This window comes from Peromyscus maniculatus, chromosome 8 (genome assembly GCF_049852395.1).
Source record: "Peromyscus maniculatus bairdii isolate BWxNUB_F1_BW_parent chromosome 8, HU_Pman_BW_mat_3.1, whole genome shotgun sequence".
Lineage (NCBI taxonomy): Eukaryota > Metazoa > Chordata > Mammalia > Rodentia > Cricetidae > Peromyscus > Peromyscus maniculatus.
Window position 1 is genome coordinate 12,571,418 of NC_134859.1, and position 11,833 is coordinate 12,583,250.

The window sequence follows — 11,833 nt, forward strand, 5'->3', positions numbered from 1 at the left end:
TTCCTTTCTTTTTTTCCTTCCTTCTTTCCTTTTTTTCTCTCCCTTTTGGCTTTTTGTTTGAGACAAGGTCTCTCTAGTCTATGTATCCCTGGCTGTCCTGAAACTCACTCTATAGACCAGGCTGGCCTCAAACTCAGATGCACCTGCCTGTGGTGATTGTGTACCCTAATAAACTTGCCTGAGGATCAGAGGACAGAGCAAACTACTAGATTAAAAACAGAGCCAGGCAGTGGTGGCACACGCCTTTAATCCTAGGAGGTGATATGGCAGGGCAGAGAAAGGTGTTTAAGGCGTGAGGAAACAGGAACTCACTCTCTTTAGACTGAGGATTTTGTAGAGGTGAGAACTAGTGGCTGGCTGCTCTGTTTCTCTGATCCTCAGGCAAGTTTATTAGGGCACACAGTACATCACCATACCTGCCTCCTGAGTGCTGGAATTAAAGGTGTGCTCCTCCACACTGGTTTGGTTTTGTTTTGGAGATAGGGTTTCAGGTACCCAAGGCTGGCCTTGAGTGCCATGTGTAAATTAGAATTACCTTGAGTGTCTAGTCCTCCTGTGTTTCTGCCTCCCCAGCGCTAGGGAGGTCTGTGCCAGGGCTTTATACATGCTAATCAAGAACTCTACCAAGCAGCTCCATTCCCAGCCTCTCTGCTTTCCAGTTCCCCTGTATCACAAGTATTTCCATATTTATGCACTCTTCATAGAAATATCATTTTTATAAATCTAATTCAGAGGTTGTATTTATTTTATGCGTATGAGTGCTCTGTCAACTTTGTGCCAGAAGAGGGCACCAGATCTCATTACAGATGCTTGTGAGCCACCTTGTGGTTGCTGGGAATTGAACTCGGGACCTCTGGAAGGGCAGCCAGTGCTCTTGACCACTGAGATATCTCTCCAGTCCTCCAGAGGTTGTATTTAAAACAAAACAATTTGTTTGTTTATTTGTTTGAGTCAAGGAAGGTCTCATTATGTAGCAGGGAAAAAAAACTTGCTTCTTTTTTTTTTTTTTTTAATTTTTCTGCCTCAGCCTCCCAACTGCTAGAATTACAGGCAGGTTTAGTTTTGCAAATGTAACATCTTTAGTCAAAATACATTTTCACAGCCTGGAATACACAGTGAGTTCAAGGCTAGTTTGGGCTATATAACATAACCCTTTCTCGGGATAAAAAACAACTCCCCCAGGCCAGTTCTGTGCTCGCCCTCTGACCCACTTCCCTGTGGCCTTGCCTAGCAGCATTCTTCCAGGCTTTGTTGACCTGCAAGTGACAACCCAGGTCCCTTTGCTGTGGCTTTGATTTGCATTCATTTAATTACTAAGGCAAACATTTCCCAGCACATGTGTTAGCCAAATGAGTTTCCTCTTCGTCACCCCGTCTATGTGCTTTACCCACTTTACCTTGAGGATTCAGCGGGGTTTGTTTTGTTTTGTTTCGTTTTCTGACTAATTTCTTTGAGCACTCTGAGTAACAATGGTGCCATTTTCCAACCATGTTTCCCACACTGATTTTTCTTATTGTTTGCCTTTCTATTTGTAACCGATGTTTGTGTTGTTAGCTTGTGAGCCACAGCTCTTTTCTTTTGGGATAGCTACCATGACCTCTAACCTTGGAAGGTGCTCCAGAGGACGAGTGAGCTAGCTCGTGCTCTCTGCCAAGCCCAAGGCCCTGAGTGCTGTCCCTGGAATCCACACGGCGGAAGGAACAAGTTGATTTTTTCAAGCTGCCCTCTGGCTGCCCACACACACACACATACACACACACACACACACACACACACACACACACACACACACACACACACCTTCTTGAACACATACTAAATTAATAAATGTAATGACATTAAAAAAAAAAGTCAAAATGCTCCAAAGCGCTCTTAATGTTAGGAGAGATTTGATAACAACCTTTCATTTCTCTTGTCTGGTGGTGGTCCATGTGGAGACGGCGTCTAGCTTTTTGCTGTTGCCCACCTCACCTGCTTTGTGCTCTTAGCCTCTGGTCCAGGACATTCTAGTCCAAGGCCACGCAGGGGCAGCTGGGGACTGGCTCACTGATAATGGGAGGGACCCACATGTCTTCTCACGGGCCCAGCTTCCTCTGGACCCACAGACTCACTCCTGTTGCCCACCTCGCTTCAAGGCAGAGTTGTATGTAAAGTAACTGCTTTTAGAAGAGAGAAGAGGGAGAGGAAAAACTCAGAAAGCTCCAAGAGGAAGCGCTTCGCTTCAAGGGGTCTGAGACTGCCTCAGCGGTAGGGCGGCTTGATCACTGCATAGCTGGCTGATGTGTGGCTGCCCAGTTGCTTTGAAACATTTAATACAATTTATTATTAGAACTGTCCCCTCAAACTTGTCTCCCTGCCATGTGCATGATGCAGAGTGAGCCTTTTATCTGCCTCTGCGCCCTGTTCCTAAAACTACTGGGCATCTAGGTGCCCCTTATCCAACACTTTCATGAGCAAATGCTGGAAAGAAGGAACAAATAAATATAAATGGTTATACACGCTTTTAATTCCAGCACTCGGGAGGCAGAAACAAGTGGATCTCTGTGAATTCTAGGCTAGCCTGGTCTACACAATGAGTTCCAGACCAGCCAATCTAAAAAAAAAAAAAAAAGCAAATAAAAACAAACACAAATGAATGAATGAACGAACGAACGGATTTTGAGTCTGGAGTCCCCTCTCTTTCCACAGCTTGGTCTTCTAGCAACAGAGGAGCCCCATTCCTGAGCTGCCACCCCGGGACTGCGGGGACCTGGTTGTATTGGAGCTCCTCTCCGGAAGGGTCACCTCTCCGGAGGGGACCCTCTGTATTGAGAAGGTGGCATCCTCTGGGGAAGTCCTGGATGTGGATGCCGCCACCTCCAGGGAACAGGGGTTCCGGAAGAGCAGACACTTGTTGCGCAGGGACAGGCAGAGCAGACAGGGACCACACAGGAGTGGCGACGGCCACCAGAGGGCAGCACTGCACAGCAAGCCCGGGAGACTGAGACCACAGCACTCTGTGACCCTGCGCTGCCCTGTTGACCTTCCGACCGCCCCTGGCACGTGCGACGCTGCACATCCTCCTCACCAGCGGGGAAACTGAGGCAGGCAGGGCTCGACCCCGCTGTCCAGCGCTGTTCCCTGGCCTGGCGGGATCTGCTGTGAGACATCCAGGATCTGGTTCTGTACCCAGTTCGTGGCTTGGAGGGAGTGGCCTCCTGAACCTCGAGTCCAGCTAGGTCTGATGTCAGTCTCGTGCCCCAAATAACTTCCTCCTAGGGACACTTCCGCCGTGGCCTCACGTCCTGGAGCCCGGCGGGCGCACCCAGGGCAGGAACTGGACAGCCACCCTGCCAGTCACAATGTGGCCTTCCCAGAACAGCTCTTGTCACGCCCAGAAGGTGCACCTCCAGACTTGGGGGGGGGGGGCGGTCCTATGCCCTGAGCCAATCCGCAGATGCGTGTGTGTGGTCCAGGAGCGTGGGCGGGCAGGGGGTGGGGGTGCACAGGGGCCAGTCGAGGTACCCCTTTCTTGGTTGAACAGGCAACCTGACCTTGGTTCTTCAATGTCAACGTTTATACTCACGCGTCAGGGTATAAACCCCAACTTTAGGTCACTGATGTCAGGTAAAAAGTAGGTGAACAGGTATCAAACAAACGAACGAATGAATGAATGAATGAAATGGAAAGCCTCTGGATGGAGTAGACTCCGCCAGTTTAGGTGGATCCTGTGGTCAGCTGAGGGAGGCAGCCAACAGCCTTTGTGGTCAGCTCACATGGGGGGGGGGGACGCCATATCTTGCTACTAGAATCCTGAAGTGTGCAGAGTAAGGGGTCTGGCCCCTGGGGTTCAGGGCCGGGTCATGGAGCTGGTGTTCTGGGCACCTCCTTCCTCCTGAAGAGGCACTGGGCAGGCAGGGTTGACAGGTTGGGCGGCATAGCGAGCTGACACTCACCTCCAGCATAAAACCTCGCTTCATGGAGCCTGCACCTCCGCAGCAGTACGGAGAGCTAGCTCCTGCCACCGCTGCCCAGGGCTCAACCAACCCCCAAGCCGGAGAACATGAGGCAGCCCCGCACCCCTGGCCTGCTGCTGCTGCTGCTGCCGCCGCTGCTGCTGACAGCCGGTGAGTTGCAACCCAAGGGCAGCCCCTCTGCCACCTCTCTGGAGGGGACCCTCTGTGCTGCTCTGAGCTCCAGTTGAGCCTCCCGCCCCCCAGTAATCCCTGGGCCTGAGTCTGAAAGGAACCGCCTCAGCGATGGGGTTCCCAGAGAATATACTCAGGTTCCAAATATTCCACCTGGGGGAGCTGGCTGGGGGCCTGTGGGGAGATCTGACAGAGCATGTGGCCACGGCCCCTCCAAGGCCTCTCAAGGACCCCAAGACAGTGGTTTGGCTAGAGCCGCACCCCCATCCTCCTGGGGCTCTCAGTGTGCCATGCTCTGAGCTTGTGACTCCCCTAGAGGCCTAGTTTCCCATTCTTCAGATGAAGAGACAAAGCCTCCATGCCTCTAGGATTTGAACCCAAGCCTGCAGGCTTCCATGTCCCTGGGCTTATGTGAACTGGGGTTGCCATCTGAGCCAGGGAGCCTTCAGAATCTGCTGAGGCTCAGCAGGGAGCTGGGGGCAAGAGCTGTAGGCCGCAGAGGGTCCCAGCTCCTGCTACAGAGACAAAGGCCCTGCCCATCCTGAGCAGGGGTCAGCAGGTTCTAGGCAGGTGCTCTGCCCGTCAGCCCTTCCCTGGGAGGCGGACTCCTCTCTACCAGGGAAACTCTCCCACATTCCTAGGCCAGATGGGCCAGCCCAGCAGCCACCACACTTCCCTGTCCTCAGTTCACCTCCCCGGGACAGGCCAAGTCACCTCAGACCATGTCTCAGCTAGGGCTCAAGGGGTAGGAGGGCATACGTGGGCATCTCTGCAGGGATGCCCCTAGCTCCCCCAGTGTCATGGAAGGTTTCTGTCCATGGTCTCTAGCAACAAGGACAATAGCTTTGAAAGCCCATTTCCACTGGGTGTGACACTGTAGTAGCTCCTGTGGGTGGATCAATTGAGGTCATTGCCAAAGTAGAAACAGCAGACTGCCTTTGGCTCACAAACAGCTGCAACCTGAGGCTGGACCCCTGCGTGACTTGCTCACTTCAGCCCAGGGTGACCAGCACCCCAACAGTCCTCTGGATGGTCTTGCCTAGTTTCTTAGCCCTCAGTCACTCCCATCAGCATCAGGGACCTGGAGGCCAGATGGGCATAGACTAAGACCCTGGCTGTACCTTCCACCACTGACAGGATGTCTCTCTATCACTCCACACAGTTTCCGTGCTCAGGTCCCTAGAAGCAGGCTCTGTGTTTGCAGATCTCCGAGGCCTGAGCTCTGGGTGCGATCACATGCCCTGGTGAAGGACAGAGAGCCCAGAGAAGCAGGGGAGGCGCCCAAGACAGTAGAAGAGGGGAAGAAAGGCTTCCGTTGGCGTCCGCACTCAGTGGACCTCAACCCGCAGTAGGACTGGTAGAGACTGGGAGCCTCGGCCTGAAAGGACTAAGCTGCGGCCGAGACCATGGGTACCGGGTCAGGAGACTGGCAGGAGGGAAACTCACAGAAGGCTCCTGCAAGCTCCTCTGGGGAGGAGAAGGGGGAGGCTCGCACACACCTGTGCCCTTGGGGACAGAGGGCAGCTAGGCTGGGCAGCATTACAAGCTGACTCTTCAGGCCTGGAGATCAGGCCCCAATGGAGTTCTAACAAGTGTGCCTGGAGGACCTCTCTCTGGTCACATTTGCACTTTATTTTTTATTTTTATTTATTTATTTTGGTCTTTCAAGACAAGGTTTCTCTATGTAGCCTTAGCTGTCCTGGAACTCTCTTGGTAGACCAGGCTGCCCTCGAACTCACAGAGATCCACTTGCCTCTGCCTCCTGAGTGCTGGGGTTAAAGGCATGCACTACCACCACCCAGCTTCATTTTGTTCTAATGTATCGCTCTGTCTCTCTGTGCCCCCACCCCGTGTGTGTGTGTGTGTGTGTGTGTGTGTGTGTGTGTGTGTGTGTGTGTGTGTGTAACTGTAGGCAGACCAGAAGGGGTTGTTGGAGCCCCTGGGTGCTGGGAACTGAACTGGGATCCTCTATAAAACCAGCAAATGTTCTTATATAAGGAGCCATGTCTCCAGGCTTTTATTTATATTTTATTTTATTTATATGAATGTTTTATTTGCATGTATGTATGTGTATCATGTGCACATAACGCCAATGGAGGCCAGAAAAGTGTGTTGGATTCACTGGAACTGGAATTAGAGACAGCTGTGGATCACCACATGGGTGCTGGGACCTGAACTCAGGTCCTCTGCGAGAACACTAAGTTCTCTCAACTGCTGAGCCAGTTTATTTATTTTGAGACAACATAGCTTCAACTGACCCATAGTCATTGTGTAGCTCAGTCTGGCCTTAAACTCCATGCAACCCTCCTGCCTCAGCCTCTTGAGCGGGGCATGCTGGGATAACAGGTATGAGCCACATCACTCCATGCATTTGCAATATAAAAGGGCACCTTGTGAAAAGACGCTCCCAAGCCAGAGGTCCAGAGCACAGCTCTTGTCTCCTGTGACCACGACATGTGCTCCTCTCTGCTTGATGTCCTGCTCTGAAAAGAATCTGGTCCTGGCCTGAGCAGTAGCTACTTCCCGTTCCTCTATATCTGGCACTGTGATAAAGTATCATGAAAAAAAGTAACTCTGGGGAGAAAGGGTTTATTTTAGCTAACTACTCCAGGTGATAATCCATCATTTCAGGGCAACGAGACTTGGAACAGCTGATCACATCCAGAGTCAAGAGTCGGAGAAATGAATGCATGCATACTTGCTTGTGTTTAGCTCAGTTTGTTTGTTTTTTTTTTTTTTTCACTCTTACACAGTTCAGGACCAACATCCGCTGTGCTTAGGAACTGGTGCCACCCACAGTGGGCTGGGTCTTCCCACAACTTAATTAAGACAATCCCCTGCCAATATACCCACAGGCCAACCCAATGTAGACAATCCTTTATTGAGACTCTGTTCCCAGGGGGATTCTAGCTTGTAACAACTAACCACACGCACAACTAAGACACATCTACACCCTAACCCGTTGTCAAGCCCACATTCTGGATTTTGTCCCCCAGTAGCATTGAGACTTGCACAACTGGGAGCTCCACAAGGAAGAGGAGAGTCCTGTGACATCCTTAAGGACTCTGGGCACCATTGGCCATGTGTGGCTCAGCATGGCCATTTGCTGTCCCTGTGACATTCAGCATCCTGAAGTGGTTTTTCTTTTCATCCTTCCCTCTGGGTTCAAGTGTTGGGGCTTAGATAAAAATGTGACCATCAAGGTGGAGGGCCTGACTGTGCTGAGACCCCCCCCCTCCGCCCCCAGTTCTGACAGGCCTGCCCAAGGGAGCAGTAACTAGGAAAGTACTAGCTAAAAGTCTGGGGTGCCTGGGCTCAAACCTGAGTCTGGAATGGAGCTTAGGGGGCCTGGGTGAAAGGCTGAGCAGTAAGTAGGTGTGTGTGATGGACCCCACTCCTGGTGCTCTCAGACCTGCTCTACTTGTCCCTCACTTTGATGGTGGTCCAGGAGAGGGTCATGGTTGGCAAGAGGGCTCAGTTCTCAGGAAGAGAGTCTTGGGAGGTTGACCCTTGGCCTTTGCTAGGCCAACTCTACTCCCTTGAGAGCAGAGTGGCCATGGGTGTCTGGACCTCAGTAGGGCTTGGGGAGAAGCTGAAGGAGACTTGCTCATTCTGGAAGACTTGGGGGAGGCCCTGATGGATAATGTGTGGAAGCAGCCTCCAGGGTTTCCTGCCGTCCAGAGCTGAGCCATTAGTGGGTGAAAGAGAGGGAGACAGACCCTAGACTCAAGCTCTAGAACTGGAGGTCCAGGCACTGTTCCCACTCCATATTGCAAGACAAGAACTGGGGTGCAGGGTGCAGGAAGAGATCCCTGTGTGGGGGACAAGGGGGGACAAGCTGACCCAGGCAGGGAGGTCAACCCATTTGGCCACAGTGCTAGCTTTCCTGGTTGTCCTCTCTGTCCTCAGTGGACAGGGACCTCTGAGGAGGCAGAAGCAGGGAGGAACAGACCTTGGCTTGGCAAAGTTGCCTGATGATCCGCTCTGCTCACTTTCAGGGGCTGAAGGGGCCAGAGCTCCGAGAGGTAAGTGGGATCAGCAGAGATGCAGGAGGGACTGGACACACACAGAAAGAGAGAAGGAGAGGGGGAGGGAGGGAGGGAGGGAGGGAGGGAGGGAGGGAGGGAGGGAGGGAGGGAGGGAGTGGGAAGGAGAGATGCATGGGGCAGCAGAAAAGCCAGCCAGAAGTGGCTGAGCAGAACTTCCAGAAGGCAGTGGAAGAAGAGATCTCCCATATGATCAGCAAAATAGGACATGGTGGAAGCATCAGGGGCAAGTACCAGGATAGCGGACACCTTCCCTGCTGTACCATGACTGTCCCCCTGGTCTACCAGCCGTGTGGAAGACATGACATACAAGACATCCTTCGGGGACCCACGTGTCCAGATCTGGGATGGCAATCTCCCATGTTATTTCAACCTTCCTGACCCCAAGTTGGGTCCTGTCACCTTGACATAAGTGAGGGGACCAAGGTTCCTGGGAAGGCAGAACTAGAAAGGATTAGCCTGTATCAAAACCAACTACACTTGGGCCTCTGACCTGCCAATGTTCTGAGTAGCTCAGGAGCCAGAAAGGCCTGAAAACTGACAGGAAGTGAGAGCTGGCATGTGGGGTCGGGGAAGGAGTGGAAGCCATGGAGCCAGGCCCCTCCCCCAGAGAGTGACGCCATGTTTCTCCAGCCTGCGGGCACCCAAGGATGTTCAATCGGATGGTAGGAGGGGAGAACGCCTTAGAAGGTGAGTGGCCCTGGCAGGTCAGCATCCAGCGAAACGGGACCCACTTCTGCGGGGGCAGTCTCATCGCACCAACATGGGTCCTCACCGCTGCACACTGCTTCTCCAAGTAAGTGACGCTGGCCCTTTCTGTGTCCCAGTGGCTGGGACAAGACAGCTGTGCATGACTGTTCAGCACCGAGGACAGCACTGGCGTGAACCCCGACAGTCTTGTCCAGTAACGCCCAGTCTTCCAAATTTTTCCTTTAGGGAACTGCAGAGATGGCTCAGTGGTTAAGAGCACTGGCTGTTCTTGCAGAGGACCAGGGTTCAACTCCCCACACCCACGTGGTGGCTCACACTGTCGACACTTCAAGTTCCGGGAGATCCAACACCCTCTTTTGGCTTTAGCAGGCTCCAAGCCTGTACACAGTTCACTAACGGACATGCAGGCAAAACATCATACATGTAGATATTTAAAATTTTCCTTTAGGTCCAACCCTAGGCCTCGAAGCTGCGACCACTGCTGCAGCTCTTGTTCCGCCCATGATACCTGGGGTCCTGTCCCTACAAATGCTGCAGGCACCCCCGACACACACACCTCCCTCTCCTCGTGCCCCCCCTACCTCACATCCAGAACTCTCTGGCTCCTGGGTATCAGATAAGCCCAAGAACTGAAACACACTCTCCCTCTCCCTCACCCTCCCTAAGATCACCTAAGAAGACTCCCCACTCACACATCCATGTGAGACACTTGGCCCTAGAATTTCAGGGTCCCCAAACATAGTTACCTCTTTCCTCATAGATCTGCAATTCTTTTCCTCCTTTACTTATTATTGTGGGTTTGGGGGGTCATGCGTCATGGTGTGCATGTGGAGGTCAGAAGACAACTTTTGGGTTTTCTCCTTTCTTTCCCCACGGGTTTTACTGATAACACCCAGGTTTTTAGGGGCGTGGGAAGCACTTCCACCCGTGGATCCATCTGGCCAGCCCCTGCAGTTATTTCCAAAAGCCAGTGTTTCACTTAGAACCTCGAGCTCAGAGGTGGCCTACCTAGGGCTCAGAGGCAGGGCTTGGCCTCACCGTTCTCCATAGGTGTAGGTGTATTACCACAGGTGTTTCGAATAGTGCCTCCATCTTACAAACGAGGAAACTGAATCACAGAGAACTTGTTAGGTCACTGACCAAGGTCACCTGGTAGCCAGGGAGAGCTGGGAATCAAAGGTGGGAGGTCTTCGGTTTCTACAGCCTTAAACATGGAGATGACATTGTTGAAGGTAGAGAAGTGTCAGATTCTGCCGCGGACCACAACAGCCTACCCGTGGGCGCTCTCCTCCCGGGGGAGGGCGCTCACACCAGCTCTGCTCTTCCCATCAGCACTTCAGACATCTCCATATACCAAGTCCTGCTGGGGGCACTGCAGCTGCAGCAGCCGGGACCACACGCCTTGTATGTCCGTGTGAAGCGGGTGGAAAGTAACCCCCAGTACCAAGGCATGGCCTCCAGTGCTGACGTGGCTCTGGTCGAGCTGCAGGCGCCTGTGACCTTTACCAATTACATCCTTCCTGTGTGCCTGCCGGACCCCTCCATCGTCTTTGAGTCGGGCATGAACTGCTGGGTCACTGGCTGGGGCAGCCCCAGTGAACAAGGTGAGGGGGCTGAGCTAGGGGAAGACAAGGAATAGGATGGTTTTCCTGTTGATACTGGTGTACACACATGATCGCTTCTCACTTGGGTGGGGCAGGTATATGGATCAGGCGCTGAGGAGGGAGGGAACAGTCCCGTCAAGTTCTGAGGAAACCCAGGGAGGGATGGAGCCAGCTGTGGTTCTTGAGAACCCAGAACCTCAGGGTCCTGGTTAAGACTGTCCACTGAGCTGCAGGCTTCCTTTCCCTCCCCAGACCGACTACCCAACCCACGGGTCCTGCAGAAGCTTGCTGTACCTATCATTGACACCCCCAGGTGCAACCTGCTGTACAGCAGAGACACCGAGTCTGACTTCCAGCTCCAAACCATCAAGGATGACATGCTCTGCGCAGGGTTTGCAGAGGGCAAGAAGGACGCCTGTAAGGTAGGGTGGTAGGGCCAAGCCGCTGGAGCGGCGGTTCTCGGCCATCCTAACGCTGTGACCCTCTAATACAGTTCCTCACGGTGTGCGACCCCCAATCACACACTTTCCATTGCTACTAATAGCTGTAATTATGCTAGTCGTGAATCATAATGTAAATACCTGATATGCAGGATGGTCTCAGGCGACCCCTGTGGAAGGATTGTTTGACTCCTAAAGGGGTCGCCACCCACAGGTTAAGAACCACTAGAGGGAGCTAGGCCCAGTTCGAGAGGTAGGCTGTGGTTCCATTACCCGAAATGAGATGATGAGCCAGTCTTGGCTCTGCATTTTGAACATACACCACACTGGGTGTATACTGCAGACAGGCAAGCTGGGACATTACAGCAATGAGCAGGCTTGTCTGAGGACCGCTGCGCAAGTTCCTGGGCCCCCGGGCTGTGGTGAGCCCCGGGTGGGCTCTGACGGCCCTCTGCTTCCCCACAGGGTGACTCTGGAGGCCCCTTGGTGTGCCTTGTGGACCAGTCGTGGGTGCAGGCTGGGGTGATCAGCTGGGGCGAGGGCTGTGCCCGCCGGAACCGCCCAGGCGTCTACATCCGTGTCACTTCCCATCACCAGTGGATCCACCAAATCATCCCAGAACTGAAGTTTCAGGGGAGGGCCGACAGCCCGCAGCAGCAAAGAGGCCCCCGAGGTTGGCAGCACTTGGAGAACTCTGCCCCCTGCCTGGCTGCCCATGCAGTCATGCTGGTCCTGGTAACACTGCTCACCATCCTCTGAGCCTGCCCAGGCCAGGCAGCGGAGACCCACCCACTGTACATTTGTAAATAGCTCGGTCCCCCATCTTACACGCTAGTTACTTTTGTTTATGTTCACTTCCAGAAAAAAGAGCGTCATGGTCTAGGTGGGGATGGGGATCCTTGCAG

General features: G+C 53.1%; 1 protein-coding gene across 1 annotated transcript; it reads left to right on the forward strand.

Moving 5' to 3' along the window:
• Positions 1 to 3,972: 3,972 nt before the first annotated feature.
• Positions 3,973 to 11,755, forward strand: Prss27 (serine protease 27). The gene is made up of 6 exons (XM_015997526.3): positions 3,973 to 4,106; positions 8,126 to 8,152; positions 8,807 to 8,969; positions 10,217 to 10,488; positions 10,741 to 10,910; positions 11,394 to 11,755. The coding sequence occupies exons 1-6, from the start codon at positions 4,043 to 4,045 to the stop codon at positions 11,685 to 11,687; spliced, it is 990 nt and encodes a 329-aa protein (XP_015853012.3). The 5' UTR covers positions 3,973 to 4,042; the 3' UTR covers positions 11,688 to 11,755.
• Positions 11,756 to 11,833: the final 78 nt, after the last annotated feature.